Below are 21,365 nucleotides of genomic sequence, written 5' to 3' on the forward strand. Positions count from 1 at the left end.
GCTCGCCCGGGCTGCGGCGGGGCCGAAGTGAAGATGCAGAGGGAGGCAGTGTGGCTGAACATGCAGTCAAAAAAAGTCAGGGAGAGGAGGAAGAAGCTGCGAAGAGGAAGAGGAGGAGGAGGTGAAGGCGGAGGGGGAGAGAAGGGGACCCAGGCAGACGGCCGTCTCCCGCGGCCACGGTACGGTCTGTAGCGGAGCGGCGGAGATCAGGCTATACGAGGTATTTCACGTTTACGGTCCAGCCGAGATGTCAACCCTGCTCTTTCTCTCCTCGAGCCAGCTCATTAGGACTCCTCCATCTGCTCGCGGGACCAATAAGAAACGTTAATCGCCCTGTGACGTCAGAGACGCGGTTAATGGAGTAAGGGAAGGCAGAGCACGAGGAAAAAAAAGAAAGAGGGAGAAGGTTTTTTTTTTTCTTCTTTCCGGATCGATCGCTAATTACACCTGGCGCGGTCCTTTAATTCAGCCCTGTCAAAACAATGAGGACGAGGCTAAACCGGCGCGTGGAAACAGCCAAGTGATTGATAGGCCGACTCCATTAAACTCTCAGGAATATAACCCACGTACATCTCTTATGAGAAACACGCTTTCTTCTAACTTTAAGCAGCAATGACTCTTTCCTTTCTCCGCGTGTCTCGTCTTTTTTCTCTTCTCGCTCGCTCGTGCGTGCGTGCGCGCTCCCGCGTCATGCGTGTGTAAGTGTTTTACAGGGGCATTCAGGGCCAGATTGATCCAATAACAGCGCCTTTATCATCCCCCCTTTTCCTGAGCTGTCACATCGCATTTTAAACTACAAGCCTCTCTCCATCTCCCAGTCACCCCCTCCACACACACACACACACACACACACACACACCATATCCAATGTGTGAGCCGTCCTACCAAAGCCAAACTCCGCATCATTATCTCGATTTTTCACCTGAACAGCTTACACCGATGTTTAGTTGTAAATGACGTAAACGCCTCCAAGAATTCAATACTCGCCTCACGTGCAGGCTCCATTCAGCTTTAATGTATCGTTGCACTTTACCCTTCAGTCTATTATTTGGGCAGGAATCCTTTGTAACAAGACTATTGCAGTTTGACTGAATTCCCCAAACAAGGTTATGTAAAAAGTAAAACAAGAGCAGCCATACGTCTTGGAATGCTTTCAAGTTTTAATCAGCCTAATATTGATAATATAGCACTTTCCAAAACACACAAAACAAAAAGGACAATAAACTTAGCAGCGGGTGAACATGAATATAATTAACAGTAAAGCTATTAAATGTAACACAGGATATCAGTAATGAGAAAGTAAACTCATTAACTTATTAGCAACTGACAAAATAACCTCACCTCAAGGTCCAATCAGCAGCTGTTCTGGAGCTTTCATTTATATCACGTGACAACCCCACCTGCTGATGAAGATCATATGAAGCTCCAGAACAGCTACCATGGACCTTGAGGTGAGATTGTTTTGTCATCTGAGCTTTCTAAGGTCAGGAATGAACTTTAAAACTCAGTTATTAACTAACAGAGACCCAAAACAAATGGAGTCCAAACAGTGAATCTCAGCAGGTATTTCAGTAAAATCCACAGCTCTCTACTTCCACCAATAGATGGAAGTAGAGAGCAACGCAAATTAAGTTAAAATAATCTATATATTAATGTATTAATGCTGATGAATAAATGTTTTGCTGTGCTATACCATTATGATACAAAAAAAACTCAACCTACCTCCAGCTTGATTAATAGTTTTACGCTATTTTTACATTGAATCTGGTAGTTATGGTATATTCTGAGAAATTAAGCGACAAATAAAAGATAAAAGTAAACGTACAACTACGTAGAATGAAAAGTAATTGTTGTAGAGACCTAACTAATGTGAAATCGAAACCCAAGTAACAAATCCTGCGTGTACAATACTGGCCTCAGTATTTGATCCCTATAAAACAAAACACACACAGATGATGACTGTTTTACATTTGCTATAATTTTACAAATTCTACACCTGTATATGGTCAGTCTTTCAATCACTGCATAAAAAAGACTTATGCTACAGTTGAAGCTTTGCAACTAAAACAACTTACGGTTATGTCACACAGAAGTTTGGAGAAAACTTGCCTGTTTTAGTCTTGAGCTCTGTGTCCTGTTGTACTTGATTGAAATGACTTCTGTTACTAGATAGAGTATAGAGTGTTGGCTTACTAACGCTATACACCATATTATGTAAATCATGGATGTCGTATATATGAAGATAATAGTACATTTGAGTGGATGTATAGGACCTTTCTGTCGTGTATCTGGTGGGGCTTCTGGATGCTTTGTGTTTAGCCCAACCTTTTGGTTTGTGTTCCTCTTAGTGTCGTGCCTCTTCTTTGAATGATGATCTCCTTTGAATAAAAAAAAAAAAATCAACCACACAATGAGTCTCAGTGGCTAACGAATGGCAAAACGCAAGCAAAATGGAGTTAGTGGGCCCTGGTGGTATTAAGTCAACCGCTATTATTGCTCCACCACGTACAGTTTAAGAAACATTGCAACAACTAATCATGATGTAGCTCGTTGGTCAGAACACCAAGCAGAGCAAGCATGAAATCTGGCTTCTTTCTTTGTACAACTCTTCTCCGAGAAAGAGCACAAAATCACACCTGAGAGCAAATCGGGCCAATTTGAAGAACCCTTAAAGATAACGTTGAATAATTTGGACAGTTGGTTCAAAGTAGTGGCCTTCACAGTCACAGACAAGGGGACTAGCATCTGTGGGCCCTCGGGATGGGAAAACCCAAAGATACAGTCAACTGAGTTACTGTGTAGGCTCTTCTAAGAGGGCTTATAACAACTTCAGTGGTAATCATGTTTTCTACTTTTACTTAGATCTAGGACACTCAGGTAGGAAGCACAATCACTGGATAGAACATTTGTTATCATTTTTATCAAGGCTGCACGTGCAGGTTCAAGGTTGCTCAGATACGTTTGCGTGATGGTTTCTTTTAGGCTTTGATCCCACCTCCTGACAGGAGTTGAAACAACCAATCAACTTGACGTCCGCATGACGCGCTATTGAGATTTGATAGATGTGCACGTCGGCTCATCTTTGTTACCCATAACACCCTTCTCTGCGTAGGTCGCCGGAGACGTTTATGAGTATCTTTCGGAGAAGCAGAATTAGAGTTTGAGAGTCCAGAGCCAGACTAGCAGCTCTGTGAGGTTGTAGCCACAGCGGTGCTTTGAGCTAAGTGCTAACGCTTAATGCTAATATGGTCAGAATGCATGGGCGGATCCAGTGGTGCGACCATATTGGCCCCAGCTGAAATCTGATTGGCCCCTGAAATGCCCCTGTTCGCTTCAGAGCACTATATTGGCCAAAAATGGGAGAAGAGTCTGCAACATAGGCGTAGGGATTGGGGGGACTTGTACTTGTCCAATAAATATCTGGCCTGAATTTCATGTTCGCCTTTTCAAAGGCAATTGCGCCCCAGTTGATTTTCTGTTCAATAAAGTTTGCAGTTATTTACATGCATAAAAAGTCACCAGAATGCAGGAAATTAAATCTAATACTCAAATTTTAGCTCCTTTGTGGCTCCTGAGTTAGAAAAATCCTAGATCCACCCCTGTCAGAATGACTATGCTAACCTGCTAACGTTTAACAGGAATAATGTTTACCATGTTCACCATCTTCATTTTGCTAGTTTGTCAGTTTTCACTATACAACTAATTAGAATTAGGTGTTAAACAAAAGTTAGATTAGAAATTTAACCTGATGATGGCGCTAGATGAAAAGTTAATATAGTTCATCCTGTGGGAGACAGACATTTTATGGCAATCCATTGAAGATATTTCACTCAAAATTACATGTTTCAACCTCATGGTGGGACTAAAAGAAAAGAAGGCGATCACCAGTCATCAGAATTTATCCTCTGGAGAACATCAATGTCTTTATAAACGTACACAAAAGTACACAAAGTGGTGGACCGGCTGACATTGCGTCCCTAGAGCTACCCCACTGAAGAATTCATAATAACATAAAATGACAAAGTGAAATTTGGTTCTCTTTCACGTCTTTTTTTTAAACAATGGACACTGCCTTTTCCAATGTCCAACATTTTAGTAACATGTAGACATTTTGAGTACTATGTGGTGCCTGTCTGGTGCAAATTAAAAAAAAAAAAAGAAAAAAAGAAAAGATAACTGCAATTAAAATTTCAAGTTATCCTATCGAGTTAAGGGTCTTGTCTAATGCAGGGGAAATGGTGCTCAAATTGAAGTGTGCAATGGAAAATGAAAGGTTTTGAAATTTACAATCATGGCACAGGCCAGGAGCAACTGGGTGTCCAGGTGGACATCTTTGGGGAAGCGATGGAGGCAGAGCGAGAGAAAGATTATACATATAAATTGTAAACGGTGTCGCAGGGGCCGAATCTTGCCCGAGGCGGTGACTGCTTCATTTTGTGTTAAATTTCTTGACAGAAAGCCACCCGCGTGCTGGTGAATACTGAATGGTAATCAGAGCTGGTTGAATAAGTGCCTCCCTCCTCCCTCTTCCATTACTGTGAATTAATTCGACTTTATTTATCCAATTTCTGGAGCTGACAGAATGTTAATTTGAGTTGAGATTTCTCTCTGCTGTTCTGCCTGTGACCCGTAGCCCTGGGATTGGCGTGTTGTAATAACCTGAATCTTTCACCAGAAGCTCCGATAATTGTTACCTTATTAGCATGTAAATTGTTTAATTAATATTATTATGAAGAACCATATAATCCCTCAGTTACTTGACCCCGAGTCCACACACGAGCAGGCTTTCTGCATTTCAATGTCTAGTTTTTAAATGGACTCTTTAATGTCGGCTGGTTGTCGGGCTGTTATAAACCCCCTTTCCCCAATCTTAGTGCAACTTTGAACGGCTTGAGAGGCGCTTTTGATGTCACCCCGTCTCTATCTCTCTCTCCTGCTCTCTCTATCCCCTTTTTATTTCTTTGCTGCCCTTTCTGATGTGTATTTATTTTCCTGCTGCCATTTTTGAACATCAAAACCCAACGCCTTCTTGTCATTTGCTTATAAAAGCAACCCCTTTAAAAAAAAAAAAAGACCCCCTCCCTCCTTTCCCAGCGAGCCAAACACATGCAGTGCTCGATGAAAAGCAGCCCTTGACATGAGGTCCTAAGAGACCGCAGCATTTAAATTTGCTTTTCTTCCTTCCTCCTCCCTTTTCGCTGGGCACGAGTGACATTGTCAGATGCTAGCTTTAATTAATTTGATAATAAGATGGGCGACTCATGCAGGCCAGGGTTTGGCTTGCCTCGCCTCCAGCCTTCCTCCCCTCTCTCATCTCTCTGTGCAGGCAACACAACCAGCCCCACACTTAAGGGAAACAAGACCAAAAAAACAAGACAAAACACTGGTCCCCACTGAGGTGATAGGCTACCTCAGATCTTGGAATGACAATCCTGACACTTATATTTTCAATTTGGTCAAATAGTTATCAGAAGCACTGTGGAGTTACAGGGAATCCCCAAACAAAGACCAGCAGACCGCTTTCACTTTTTTCAGCTGATGTCTGAATGAAATCAGGTGTTTTCTGTATCTATAAATAGACCAATGTTCACGTTGTTACTGTACAAAACATAATAACATACAACATCCAGCTGATTCCTCCTCAGTACCCCTCTATGTATTTGTGTGTCATTGTATGTGATATCTGTAATTAGCTAAATAAACTGTATTGTTTCTGACTAAAATGCTGGCACGCTCCCACAGTTATAGCTATAATGTGCTTTCAGCAGAGACCTGTATACATCCACTTAAGACAGAAATACCAAAGGAGCATATTTAACCTAACATGTGCAGCCTATTATATTCTTTGGAATAATCTATCCCACACACACACGCCCTGATTTTAGCTCTTTGAGGTTAAGTAACAGTGCTTACGAACAAACTGCCATTGCATCAGCAAACAGCTACGGTATATGCTATATTCTACATTCTGCCATTTAATGATTAATAGCCAACTATAAATGCAGTGTTAAGACTGGGAAAAAAGCCAAGTTGAAAAAAAGTAACCTCTTGAAACAGCCACCAAACTGAAGTTGGAGACCAAGTCTGATTTTTCATAGATTAAGTTTGTTTTGGGGCACTAGAGATCACCATTATGTGCATGGGGGTGGTTTAGAGATGATCAAGTGGAATACGATGATGAATCTGGTCTTTGCTGTGTCAGTTCTTTGTTTGTTGGTCTGTGTGTCGGTCTGTTGTTGTCTGAAATAACAACTATTGGATGAACGGACATTCATGGTCCCCTGATGATGAATCCTACTGACTTTGGTGACCCCCCCGACTTTTCCTCTAGCGCCACCATGAGGTTCACATTTTTGGGTTTAAAGAAAATGTCTCCTTCTGGATGGATTGCCGTGAAATGTGGCTCAGACTTTCCCCCCCACAGGGTGAATTACAATAACTATGGTGATCCCTTAACTTAACCCAAAATGACAATTTGTTTAGCCCCAGCTGAACTTAGCTAAACATCAGCATGTTAGCATGCACTGCTGTGCCCATATCCAGCCTCACAGAGCTGTTAGCATGGTTGTAGACTCCTTAGTCTTGTTAGATGATCGATAGTGCCAGTTATGGCCCACATCTGGATTGGCCACAGACACACAGTTTGCCCTGGGTAAATCAGTTTGCACATAGAGGCTGTGCAGTACAACCACAGTCTCACACTGTTGGCCACTGAGTAGCTCCACAGGAGGAGTTTGGGGTTTTAATCTTTAAACTTTTGGTCCTGAGGGAGGGGTAAGCTTTAGTATTCTACTTCCTCACCCGTTTTTCCTGCCAGTCCAGACACATTCCTATCACAACCCCACCTCCCTCGTATTTATAGACCACTACTGCCGCCTGACTCCACGTGTGTATACATATATATATATATATATATATATATATATGTCTAAAGAATGAAAGCTACACTTGTGACGGCCCATTAAAGCTCCCAAACTAAAACAATTTTAAACTCAGCCTATTTCTAACCAGGGTTACTTCGGGAGGAGGTTTGGAAATATTTAATGTTTAGGCTAGGATGTATTCATTTGATCTGATATTTATTTTTAAGCTCACTTCAGACTTACATTTCAGGTGTGTTCTTCAGCAAAACTGTCTGTATGTGTCCAGGAAAGGTTTGAAAGGAACAAGGTAACCAGTTAGCATACTGTCCCTCACCTAGGGGTCACCTGTCCTGTGGGGATACATGCCCTCCACAATCCAATAGGCCCCTCCTGTTACATGCACTTTGCCATAAGGACATAGAAACATGAGGCCCGGACATTCAGGAGAAACTCCCCTGCTGCCCAAGAAACCTCCAGTTTTTTCTCCCCTTTTTTCAAACATGGCTCACAGAGGAAATAATAAAACTCTGACCATGTAGGTGACTGCACAGAAGAATGGGAATCTCTTTTGAGCGGCAAAACCCTCAATGTGCCTCTTGAGAGGAGGAATCAAATCATATTTATTTTTTAATTAGCAGACTAAGGTGAAGCAGTGGAGACTTAATTACTCAATTACCGCGAACAAGTTAATTTTTAACCATCTGAAATGAAGTCAGCCATTATTTAGGCGATTGGTTGATAATTAAGAGTCTAATCTAAATTAATTGTTGGGAGGCGGCTTTTGATCCGGCGGTGCGCGTTGTGCAGCCTAAAACCAGGAAAGGATGCGATTCCAATTAAAAGTGAAGGGATTTAATGTATTGATGTTTAGTTTTTTTTTTTTTTTTTACTCCACAAATCGTTTTCCTGACATATAATGGAAGCTTTGATAGTTTAGAAAAGCAAAGCACCCATTTCCGTTTGCTGCTTCTCTCCGCGCAATTAGAAACTTTTCCTCCATCTAATTATGAGCGTAATTGTGCGTCTGACAGAATCACAAAGCAAGTTGTGATTGATTTAAAGTTATTTTCTTTGATTCACCTCTTGAGCGCGATGCCTTTAAAGTCCTTCAAAGTCTCCCTGTGTATCCTATATATATTTAAAATGAGTGTAACAGAAGCCAAACTTCCTCTGGGGCAATAACTCCATTTCAATTAAAAGCGACTTATCACCTTTTCCTAAAACGTGCTTAATATGCCAAAAATGTTCAATGCTTGAAAGAGTCCAAAATGCCATTTTAATTGTTATCAGCGAGTCGGATCTCCCCCCTTCTCTCTCTCCCTCTCCCTCTTTCTTCTGCCCACCCCCCCTCTTTTCCTTGGCTGTCTTGGCACAAGCCGCACGGAAATAGACCTAATTAACCCCCCTACCCCACAGGGAAATCCGCTATGCAAATTAACATTTTCAAAATATAGTAATGATATAATTTGAGAAGTGGTGACGCCAATTTTTCACGCACTGGCTCGAAGTATTTGCATATACACGTTAGCAGCCCAATCAATACTTTTCATCTCTTGATCATCTGGAGCGTGCGCGTACGTGCGTGCATGTGTGTGGAGGGGAGGGAGCAAATGCTCAGATCTGATGGGCACAGAGGAAGAATGGATCAGCCTATTCGGCCACTGGCTGGCTACTGGAGCCCAACAAAACCATCTGCCGGGAGTGAAGGAGGAGAAAGCCCCCCCCCCCCAAAGAGCTCAGCTTAAAGCCGCTCTGTAAACGAGGAACGATGTTTTAATTAGGAAGCAAGTTCACGCGCATCTCATTTAAATGACTTTAATGAGTGGCTCAGTCAGAGTGGCCTGTGTGCACTGACATGAAGGGACTGCTGCTGTTTGAAACAAAGGTGTTTTCTTTTGGCGCACTGAGTTCATGTTTTGTTTTCTCAGCTCACCAGGGTCCTCGTGTCTCCTAACCCTTATAATTTCAATTTACAGTATAAGCACCATTTCAGTTCACTCAGCATTTAAATATATTGACTTTTGTTTCTATTCTATGTCGGGGTTTAAGTGTGTCCGTATAACATTTGGATTACATAAAGTTAAGCACTCTGAACATTAGGCCGGAACACCCAGTGCAGTATAATGATCACATGTAGCCTGTTAAGAGACAACAAGAGGTCAAGTATGTGCAGGCTGCACTTTGCTGATTCATGCATAATTATTCCTGGAAGAGATGTGTAAATTTATCTTTAAGACTTCTGTGTATGCTCTTTATTCTGGCACATATTCATAAATTAAGGCATTGCACATAGTTAGGGATAACTATCTATTTTCAATTGCTTATATGAGATACTAACTCAATGCACCAATGTTTTCAGTGTGTAGAAAGACGTGATATTCCTATCACTGTAAAACAGACATAATTACATGTATGATAGATTAGATGATGACTTTAGTCAGTCAATGGGACCTTTGATGCTTTATTGGGGTTGTTTGAGCCAAACTGACACACATTGTCATGGGTTTGCCCATATAATATCAGCATCATCCCTGACCAGTTCTTGTACTGTATGTTTTTTCGCGTTAAATCGGAGCAACAAAAGCTCAGTCTGATGGGCTACACCTTGGGCCGTGCAAACGTATTGACAAACTGGGCCTGAGCTGAGCAGAATAAGATACTGTGGTTACATATTCATGTGGTATTCAAAGGTTCTCGATGATCTTCTCCATACTGAAGTGTGGTGATAAACGCTTTCTCCCAAAAAATATCTGTACTACTTGTAGTTTCAGTTTCAGTGAACCACAACCACATCGTTTTGAGTTTCAATGAGTTTCCAAATACCTGCATGTACTTTACAGGAACTACATTTATGATTCTCCCTACTTTAAATGTTCTGTTTGGATGTTCAAGTGACTCAAAGTCAGAATTGTGTTCCTAAAGCTTCTCTATTAAGAACTATGACGCTACAAGAACCCCTGAATTTCTGATATTTTTCATCCCAGATGAAACCTGACTGATACAGTTGTTCACATTTCCTTTAGGAATTGATGTGTATTCTTAAAAATGTCAGTACTTTACATTTTCCTCTGCTGAACATTCAAGTATATGTGAAAGATCTTTCACACAGCTGCAGCATTCACTCATACAGGCAGGTGCTTTCAGTTAAACTGAAGCTGTAACTTTTTCCATCAATATTGTGGTTGCAAGATTATCCTGGTTAATTATCCTGGTATTAAAGCGCTTTCTAATTCTAAAGTTCTGTTCTCTTTATTAGTCAAACAACCACTTTTAGAGCTATTTCTCTTGCAGCGTGTTTTTGTACATGTCATGACAGCATGCAGTCGAAGGCACGCAGCCAAAATGACGGGACAGTTTAAGCAATTAAGGCTCAAAGATATCAGTCAGTGAGTAAAATAATTCCAGATAAACTGCCAGTCCACCACGCACAGCCTGATGATACCCTCTGGAATATCCATCCTAACATATGCCTAATTGTTTACTACTGCTTGTTTACATAAATACACAATGTTGCAGGGGAGGAGGGGGGGAGAGAGGGGGGAGTAGAGGAGAGTCGGTACACTATAAGACAGAGCTGGAGAATTAATAACAATTTGTGGCAGATAATTACTTATCAATTAAAGCTGTTATCCTGCCTAATTAGGCAACGTTCATTAAATTCAGCCAATTTAAACCTTAATCAAAGTTAGCAGGGCCTGACAGCAGAGAGAGGATCAGTGGAGGAGCGCCCCCCAGTGGAGGAGAGGAGGAGGAGGAGTCCCTCAGGGTGTGTGTGTGTGTGACAGTTTTATTTATTATTTTTTAAATGTTATTTTATTTGGTATTGCTCTAAGAATGAGAATTAATGGCTTTTTACATTTTGCATTATTATCAAGTAGGAGCAGTGGCAGTAGTAGCAGCAGTATTAGTAGTGGCAAAAGAAGTACTAAGATCCTTTACTGAAGTAAAAATAATGTAGTAATACCACAGTGTAAAATTAATCTGTTACCTGTAAAAGCACTTATTATGCAGAGTATTACATCAATACATATTATTATTATTATTTATGCATACTACTTCATATCTCCAAAGTGACTACATCTGTCAAATAAATGTAGAAGAGTAAAAAATACAATATTTCCCTCTGAAATGTTGTTTAATTGAACTATAACGTAGATAATGTAAATAAAAAGTAAAGCATGGCCAGATTAAACTGTTCGGCCGCCCTAACTCATTAACCTCCCAGTTCTCTCTGAGCGATGACAGTATTTCTATCTTGTCACTTTACGTGGCCCGAGGTTTGCTGTGTGGCTCTTCGAAATAATAAAATAATAATTTAACTAATTTAGGAAAATGTGCCACCATGAAAGCGCAATATCAGCTGAAATAATGAAGTTCTGATAACATCTTGATATAGAGCTCCTTCCAGACGGGGCGTGAAGGTCAGGTGATAAAATAGGGCCCGCGTGAATCTTATCAGCTGATATTTTGATTTGGTAATTCATATTATGCACAATAATTAAGAGTTACTCCAGAAAAGACCAGAGGCGTTTGAAGTTTTCAGTTTTCAGTTTCACATTAAAACCCTCACCAGGAGCAGGTAAAGGTAGAGCAGGTGAACACCAGGTGTGCCAGCTGATTGCTCAGTTGTATTGTTTGGGCTGATGATGTCACAGGCCTGAACTTCTAGTAAGATAAAGAAACACATCAACACCCGAAGCTCTGAGTGTTCATATGTTGGTACGAAAGCTTGAAACTTTTTTTCAAGCTTTTTTTTGTGTAACTCAAATACCGAAAAGCAATTGCCACACAATGAACCTGGGGCTTTTAGGGGCCCCTTGGGGTCTGGGGCCCTGGGGCAGTTGTCCCCTTTGTCTGGTTGGTAATCCAGTCTTGAGTACAAGTACCTTAAAAATTGCACTAAAGTACAGTACTTGAGTAAATATACTGATTTAATTTCCACCAAAGATAAACGATGATTACCATCATTATCATTAGTAGTAATAGTATGAGAAGTACTCAGCTGCTTTACTGAAGTAAAAGGAGTAATACCACAATGTAAAAATACTCTGTCATGAGAAAAGGTCCTGCATCCATATTTTCACTTAAGTAAATGTACAAAAGCAAAATATAAAAGTAGGCATTATGCATGTTGGCCCCTTTCCCAGTATTACATTATTACTGTTGGTGATGCAGTAAGCAGCGAGGTGGAGCTAGTGTTCATTTATAGCTTAATCTATACAAAAGCATCATCTTATACAGATACAGTAAAAAGTGCAATATCTGCCTCTGAAATGGGATGAGTAAAATTATAAGGTAATACTCCAGTAAAGTACCTCTACATTGTACTGAAGTAGCCTGCAGTAGTAGGAAGTTACTTCCTACCTATTTATGAGTATTATTTAATGTATTGTTTTAAAATCATAAACATCTACACGGAGGAACACAATGACAGGAGGTTTGACACTCCTTCACCCTCTGGCCTGTCGGCTCTGGGGTTTTTTTTTTAAAGCCTTCACTTCCAAGAACTGTTGTGGCCAATTGACAACAAAGCACGTCCGCGCTTCTCGGGGGCGCCCCGGCACGAGGAACGAGTTAATTAATATTGGCTCTTGTTTGGTCTAGTTAATGAATGAGTGAATTATGCACCTCTGGGACACCGCCTCCCCAATCGGTTTAAATTATCCCCCGCACCCCTCTCCCAACATTGTCCTCCAATTTCCCCACTCTGATCCTGCACTGATGGGGTCCCTGTCAGCAACCAGACCACGACACGCGCGCACACACACACACACGCGGAGACCGAGGCTACCCCTGCCGTCTCCATCTGTCTGTCTTTGTCCCGCTCGAGTGTATTTTACTTCTTTGTCTCCAGCAAATTTATTGACGCCTTTTTTTAATTCAACGCTTCTGTTCGACCTCGCGTCGTCAACTCAGGGTGGCAAATAACTTCCATCCCATTAACTCGTTTGAGAGGGGAGGCCAGTCAAACAAAGCTTGGCCGCAATCTGATCCTCTCTCTCTCTCTCTCTCTCTCTCTCTCTCTCTCTCTCTCTCTCTCACACACACACACACGCACACACACACTCACACACACACTCACAGTGCTGTTGGTCAAAGAGGAAGAGAAAAAAAAAGATCCATATTATTTGCATTAAAAGCCTCGCACCGTGAAATTCATTTATAATTACAAAGCGGGGTGCTGTGTGTGTTATGCAGATCAGGGACATGTGTGTGTGGAGCGAATGGCTCGGGTTGGTTATTTTGTGATATGCTAACACGGTATGTATGGTGACAGATTGCAATTATCCCGTTATTGTAATTGTCAAAGTCAATTCACTGCAGGCCGAGTGCAGGCTGCATGTAAAAAAAAGAAGAAGAAAAAAGACCAGGATTCACACACGACTTACATTTGGTTGTGTTTCCTCTTTTCTTTCCAATCCAGTCAGTTTTAACAAACACGCTGCAGAGCTGGAACTGGAGGTTGGCCTTGACTTTATTTATCAGTTATGAATTAAGCTAGCTAAGTTTCTCTGTTCTGAACAGATGTTGGCCAATTATTGTAGCATCTGGTGAAGGTAAAGGTTTTTTTTTAAGTCAAATTAAGGGAGGATTCTGTCACATTAACTGGCTGAAAATGTCCAACAAGTTTCAAAATGTAAAAGATAATTCTCAAATGACTTCTCTATTTCATTGTCAAACATAATATGTGCTATCCTGCATGTGCGTGATGAGGGGCTCATCCTCATGGATCTCCAGCGACCCCGTGTGGTGAACCAGGCGCATTGCAACAATCCGTCGATGATTTTCAATTATGAACCAGAAGCAAAAGACATTTTCATTCCAAACTCCACAGCGTTTCATCTCACCGAGCATCAACTAGAGAGGGAAGGGAACAGATCAATGACCATCACCTGGCTTACCTCAGTAGCACATGAAGGTGTGCACTGGTGTAGTATGCTGCTGTATAAAAATAACATCTATTGACTGACACAAAGAGTAACTGAACCTTTAAGTTAAAATAACAGCACACTATAGACGGTAACTTTCTTATATTCTGCTCAGATATCCAGAAACTAACAGGCCAGGTAGTATTCAGGTGGTCTATGTGTCAGTCAGTTTGTAATAGTTTGATTAAACAAAACCTTATTTAGCAAAGAAAGCACCATGTGAGCACAGTAAAAAAAACTAAATAATAAACATGTTTGATTTTGACACAAGGCCCAGGGTCATGGGGTAATAATGCAGGACCTGGTTCATATTTGCAAACTAATTTGCAAGTAATCAAATTACCAAAAAAAGCGACTGGCACACAGTGAACCTGCAGAGCTTTTTGAGACCCTGAAGGTGTGCACAGTGGTTACAACTAACTGATATGTAGTTTGTTGCATACCGTACATTCAAAGCTCTAAAACCGAGTTGGTTGTAGAATCATTTCCATCTCCTCAGGTGTTGACAGGTGGCAGCAGCCCCTGGCTTCGTCACAAATCCGCCACAGCTGCATCTTCGTGCTGGTGTTGAGCATCTGCCGCTTCTCCTTCACTGAGCAACAGTCACCTCACTACCCGGATGGATGGTGGCTTAACAGTATAAAATGGGGGGGGGGGGGGGTAGATTTCAGGGGTGGCATGTGACACTCTTGGCAATCTTAGACACCCTGCTGATGCATCCCAAACTACAAAAACAAGATCTATGAAAGAGTAAACAAAAGTAGACCTAGCGCCTGAGGCATAAAGGAAAATAGGCTGCTGCTTATGGCCCCTCAGCCACCATGTAACTAAGTACATTTACTCAAGTACTGTAGGCCTACTTAAATACAAATGTGAGGTATTTGTACTTGAGTCTTTTCTTTTCATGCCACTGTCTATTTATTGTCCTTTTTACTTCACTACATTTGTTTGACAGCTTTATTTACTAGTTACTTTACAGATTAAGACTTTTGTACACAACACATATGAAAATGTACAAGTAGTCATACAGCTGAAATGATTAGCCAATTAATCAATTAATAGCATATTAATTGGCAACTGTTTCGATAATGTTGAAATAATTTTTCATGTAAAAACATTTCATGGTTCCAGCTTCACAGACGTGAGGATTTGCTGCTTTTCCTTTCAATTATTTTAATTTGTTTTTTTTTTTTTTTTATAATTTTGAGGTTTGGACAAAACAAACTATAACAAAAGCAGGGATTGTACAAAGCTTATGTCAAATGTTTTTTATATCTGCACTTTCCAGTAGAATGAGTGCATAGAGCAGATAGTGTTTAAGGAAATAGTTACTTGTTCGCTGTCAGGCAGAGAGTTATCTTGATGAGAGGATGTAAGCTAGCTAAATATGAAGCCGCAGCCGGTTAGCTTAGCTTGGCACAAAAACTGGCAACATAGGGAAGCCGCTTGTCTTGGCTTGGCTCTGTCCAAAGGTAACAGCACACCTAAAGCTCCTTAATTAAGACATCTCGTTTGTTTACTCCGTACATAAACCGAGGTGTAAAAACGACAGTTCACTGTTTTACGGGGTTGTGTTCCGGAGTAGGCCACTACTCTTGGCTCTGAGCGGTTGCCAGGCAACCAGCAGAGACTCCAGGAAGTTCCTGCGCCAAGAAATAAGTTTTAAGTTCCCCTTAAAACGGTGAATTTTAATTTTTATACCTCGTTTTTTTGCTCAAAATTGCACTCCTTTAGTTAGTTAGTTTAGTTACATGTTTTCTTATTTGAATTGTCATTATTAAGTGGGAGTTAGGTAGGCAGGTAGGCCTAAATATTTAATTTAAGTAACCTGTAAATCTTATTTAAGGTTTTGTTAATGTGATAACAACATAAAGATAAAATAACAAACTGGTATAAACACTGATTTTCTCACAACAAATACTCAGCAGTGTGTGAAGAGGATTGGCTTCCGGTCAGTGCAGAGGTGGCACCGCTGAGCACGTGCACACCTGCATCTATTTCTGCTTAATTGATCCCGTCATGCCTCGTTCAGGCCCGACCACAGAGTCCGCGCGTGTAATCGGTAGTGATGGCTGAATCTCGGAGAGTTCAGTTGACCACTTTGTCTTGTGATGGACCTTCATCCTCTGACAAGCCGGTCCCGGCCCAGACGTCTTCATCAGGTGTTCTGCAGGGGAAAGGAAACCGCTCAGACCGACCCGCTGACACCGGCACAGTCCGGCTGGTGCTCGCGTTGTTTGAGCCGGATGACCGGAGCTTCCCAGAGTTCAGCTACACTCAGCTCGCTGACAGCAAGGTGGGACTTTATTTCATTCTGACTTCACTGATAGTTTGAATAGTCAAGTGTAGTGGGAAAATCACAAAACACATCCCTTCCTCACCCTGAAGAGTTTATTTTAGGTCACAAGATATCAATCTTAATATCTTGCAGCTACTGTACAGAGCATAAAAAAAACAAAACAAACAACCTGTTAATATAAAAAAAAATGTTTAAAGGGGTCAAGACTGGCCTACACACTCATTATGTGCATGTCACCTCATGATAATGATTGATAATAATTAAAAAGTAATACTTATAATAAGAAATTTTAAGACAAAAGTTGACATTTGTCTTTGTTATATAATTATATAAGTGAAATTAAAAAGATGAGGTGACTTTACTTTTTTTTGACTGTTTTTAAATGTTGTTTTTTCAAACACCCGTTATTACAAAATTTACCTTAGTTCATATTTTCAAGTATTGTATTAGTCCTGAGACAAACTGACAGCCTGTCCATGCTGTTTTGCTGTGCAGTGTGTACAGTGCATGCTGGGATGGGCTCCAGCCCCAGTGAGCCCATGATGGCACTGGAGGGTAATGAATGAGAAAGTGAAATTCACGAACCTCTTACACGTAGGCTAAAACCGAGCTAAATGTGTGACTGCAGGACACAGAACTGTGTATTTTTTATTTTTGTGTAAAATGTATGATTTGATGCGAAGCTTTACATGTTTCAGATGAAACACACAAAAGAGGAAGTCCCACTGAGCAGATTTGAGGAGGAAGAAATGAGAGAGAACAAGGAGGCTGCTGCTCTTGCAAAGAAGCTGGAGGAAAAATATGTGAGTGGGGTTTTTTTTTCTTTTTCTTTCGAACCTGAATTATTAGTCTTCATTTAACTAAAGGGTCCCTTTAATTAGACTGGTGCCCCCCACCATTTTGAAATTGTCTATCTCTTTTAAATAAAATCAAACATGCAAATGCAGCAACAATATTTTGCTTCCTCTCATTGCAGGGGGGCAAACCTAAGAAAAAGAAGGACCGTATTCAGGACTTGATTGACATCGGTTACGGTTATGATGACGAGGATTCTTTCATTGATAACTCTGAGGCTGTGAGTCAGTATTAAGTCACACATTTTGAATTGTTATCAATTCATATTTCTGTATATGTCCTATATCGGCATCTTTGAAGACCTGTCGTGTTGTGCAAAGACAGTTTGATGTACTGTACCTAGGCCTTGTTTTTAACTTAGTTATTAGGAAATGTATCTTCTCTGCTCGAGCAGTGGCTCATTACTTGTAGTAGCCATTCATTGTGTCTCAAAATCAAAACACATGATGTTCCATTACTCTACTCAGAAATGTGGTCGCTGTGTTTATCTGTTTCCCTTCACATTTGTTCCCAGTTTTGACATTTAGAAGCTCATCAATCTGTGTCAGCCTTTTCTTTGGCTTATTTGAATATTTTTCTCATTGATAAATTCTGTCTTAATTAAAGTATAATATTGCTTCTGTCTGGTCTCTGTAGTACGATGAATTTGTGCCCGCCTCCCTCACAACCAAATTTGGTGGATTCTATGTAAATTCGGGCGTGCTGCAGTTCCGCCAGGCTTCTGACACCGAGGACCTCACGGCAGAGGAGAAAACGCTTGAGCCCTCGAAAGTAAGTAGTGCATCTAAGAAGCATGCAAAGTATTGTAATGGATGTTTAGTCAATCTCAGTGAACAGATCTCAATACAAGGAGACATTCTTTAATGCTGTTTCATGAGTGATTGAAGGCCGAAGCTGTTCTTTGCACCAGTGTTTCATGTCTCTAAAAAGTTTTCGATATGATTAGACTTCTGAACCGTATCTGATGGGACATCACACCTTCAAACGTACATTTCTAGAAACGTAAACTCAATGGCGGCCAGGATAAGCCAAAGAAGAAGCCGTGCAGAGAAGATGGAGAGCTGAAAAGCAGTGTGGGTCTCAAGACAAGGTGAGGCTGAGCGAAGCAATTTTACCTCTTGTTTCTAGAGCCAGTTTGATGCCAGAACATTTGAGTTAATGATTCTTAAAAATAATTCTCTCCTAAGTGTAGTGTGTTTATCTTGTAGCACTTTGTCTGAAGTTGGACCAAATGACGCGATGAAGAAGAAAAAGAAGAAAAAGGCCGTTGGCACATTAAGTGTCACCAGCATGTTGAAAAAGTTTCAAAGAGAGAAGGAGAAGGAACGACAGAAGATGACGGAAGCGAATCAGAAGGCGGCTGCCTTCATGGGTGCACCCAAAATCCCTCTGTGCCCTGCAGATGCAGCCGGGGGCGGAGGCTCCGGGTTGACCGACCCTCTCCTCAGTTTAATTGGATCAACCAATGACCACGCTCTCATCCAAGCAGCCAACGCAGTGGATTTTGATATTGATTTGGACTCACTGTTAGACGTCAGTGAGGAGACTTCGTCACCAAAATTGGTTTTCCAACCCAAAACAGTTGATCAGACCCAGTCTGGTCACACTCCTCACACTCAAGCCCAACCTCCAAATACAAAGACTAACATGCAGCTGAAGCCTCATTCAGAACAAATCCAGCTCCAGTGTGTCCCGCTGCCAGAGGGACTTCCCCCAGGACTGGAAGACAGCATTCGGAAACTCATGGTGGTAAGTTCAATTTTGTTATTTGTGTATGCTGAAGGGAAGATGTCTCTGTGTGAATGTATTGACAGATTTAACACTTATCAATGGCATCAATTGTAAATGGACAGGTGCATGATGGATGCACAGGTGACGTACACTCATTTTTCAGGCTGCCAAGACCTCAGAGGGGGAGTCAAAACTCAAGTTCTTCACTCCAGAAATCAACTCAATCCTGCTTGAGTGAGTGACATAACATAACACTTTGCTGCATTTTGTCTACTATTGTCTCAAGCCAGGCGCACACTGGAATCCTTTTTTTTTAAACCCATTTAAACTGTAAAATGCAGATTACACTTATAAAAAGCAGTGCAGCTCTCTCACTGTGTCTTTGTCCAGTATTGAGCTGCAGTGTCGGGAACAAGGTGGCCAGTTGCGCTCCAAGGTGTACACACACCTGTCATCTTTCCTGCCCTGCAGCAGAGAGACGCTCCTCAAACGTGTAAAGAAACTGTTACTCACACACATGGTGAGTGTGTTTTTAATGTTGGGGTTGTCTTCTTATTACAGGTAATATGGGTTGTTGAAGTTTTGTATTTGCATGTGACTCTCTTCTTGAATTTGACACTGACCAGGAGGAACCATCCGATGTGGAGGATCCCATGCACAAACTTAAGGCGGCCATCGGCAAAGCTATGCCCGAGCAGATTGCAAGTTTCCATGAAAACTGCCAAGCATATGTCAAGACTTCAAAGTGAGTTCATCAGTGTATGTTCGAAGGAAATTACTTGAAAAAGATTACTGGTTTTAACTTACTTACAGTTGGATTACTTGTGGTTATTTATTAGTTGAATTACTTAAAATTAAAAACAATGAAAATTAGAAAAATGTAATTTGACCAAAATATCAGAAGTTATGGGATGGCATGAAAATGTTATTTGTTTGCCTTGTATCGTACAAGACGTAAAAGTTGTATGAACAAACCTTTCTAAACAGCTAATATCTAAAGATGGCTGTAGACATAACTAGATGCAGTACATGTATTCCTTTTTTCTGAGTACGGTTTGGGTTCACTGGTAATGCATTTTTTTTTTCTGTCCCATCTTGAACTCTGCTTATGTCCATATCAGGGCAACAGAGGAGGACAAAGAAGGCAAACAGAAGGTGGATGTTGGCTCAGAAGACAATGTGGAGGAGAAAGGAGGTAAAAGAGGAGGTCCTAAGAAGTTGTTCAAATGGAACCAGGAGATCAGGTCAGATAAAATAAAGATCACTACAACACTTGAAATGGTCTCATACTTCCCTCTCACATAATCACTTTCTCTCTCATACAGGGAGTGCTTGAGTCATGTGTTGAGGGTGAAAATGGAAAGATATAAAAAGGAAAGGAAAGGGAGCCAGGAGATAGAGGAGTACCTTAAGACCTTGTTGGACAATGAGGTCAAACCGCTTTGGCCAAAAGGGTGGATGCAATCTAGGTATGTGATGCAAATTCACACCTTCAGTCATAAAAACCTGATTTTTTTTTTTACCAGATTGTACATGTAGACATTTATTGTTTCAGGGTGCTGATAAGGGAGAGCAGGAAAATGTTAAGTCTCTTTACGTCATTACCGTGAGTACAATAAAGAGCTGAACTATAATCTATAATTTTGTCTTTTTATTGGCATTAATTTGTAGATTTCTGGATGCAGTTAAAAGCTCCAAATATTTTTTTTTGCTGTAAAGAGTCGAATTACAAATTCGCTGGATGTCTCACATGTGCACTCAGAGTAAAGAGGGCCAAGTCTGAGAAGAAGCAGCCATCTATCAGTGCTCCTCCCACTACGTCAGATGGCTGCAGCGTTCTCCAAGGATCTCCACCGCTGAAAGGACCCCCCCAAGACGCAGACGATGTCTTTATTGAAGGCTCAAATATCTCCAATTCTATGTCACTTGGTGCTGTGAGGATGGAAGCTGATGCCTTGAAAAAGGTGGAGGGTAAAATAGGAGAAGGGGTGGCAGCGGATGCTGGATCCTCTACACCTGCGGAGTCAGACGAAGCTCCGGTCAACGCCACATCTGCTATAACTCATTCACTTCTGGATCTTCTTGCCGATCAAGCGCTGGCTCGGGAGCAACCTCTCTCGGTTTCCCAGGAGCTCCTAGCAGCAGCTGTTGCAAAATACAAACGTTCAGTTCAGCAGTGGAGCTTTGGGATGGACACCAAAAGTCCTCCTCTTCCTCCTCCGCCTCCTCACTCCAGCCCAGTCGGTTTCCCAATGAGTGGGGTGTGTCAGATTGTTTTGCCCCAGCTGCTGCAGGTCGGAGACTTCGCCAGGCACATGGATGCTGGCCAGGTGCAGATCATCGCAGATGAGGCTGACATTACTATACAATAATTCCCAATGCAGATTTACACACAGTAAGTTTTATTTATTTTTAAAACTTTGGGTGACCTTTTTTATAGTTATTTACTCCAATGATTTAGTATTGCACTTCTATAAAATTGGGATTAAAAAATGAATCAATCCAAGCAGCATTTTTTTAGTCACTACTATGGATCAAGCAAAAACCTGCATTTCCCATAATGCAACAGCAACCAGCATATACTTGTTAGACCCTCAACAACCAAAGCAAGCAAACTGTTTTGTTTTGTAGATTTTGTAGTTTCACATTATTTTATTTCAGCTGTGAAAAACGGAATTTAATCCTCCA

The 21,365-nt window shown here is 41.2% G+C and overlaps 1 protein-coding gene across 1 annotated transcript; it reads left to right on the top strand.

Annotated features, from left to right (window-relative positions):
* Positions 1-15,860: 15,860 nt before the first annotated feature.
* Positions 15,861-21,049, top strand: LOC139297900 (ubinuclein-1-like). The gene is given in 13 exon segments (XM_070920713.1): positions 15,861-16,088; positions 16,790-16,894; positions 17,068-17,166; positions 17,583-17,717; positions 17,945-18,036; positions 18,155-18,709; positions 18,819-18,911; positions 19,068-19,197; positions 19,304-19,422; positions 19,799-19,921; positions 20,003-20,146; positions 20,233-20,283; positions 20,440-21,049. Coding segments are annotated over 13 exon segments (2,484 nt in total).
* Positions 21,050-21,365: the final 316 nt, after the last annotated feature.

This window comes from Enoplosus armatus, chromosome 2, assembly GCF_043641665.1.
Source record: "Enoplosus armatus isolate fEnoArm2 chromosome 2, fEnoArm2.hap1, whole genome shotgun sequence".
Taxonomy (NCBI): Eukaryota; Metazoa; Chordata; class Actinopteri; order Centrarchiformes; family Enoplosidae; genus Enoplosus; species Enoplosus armatus.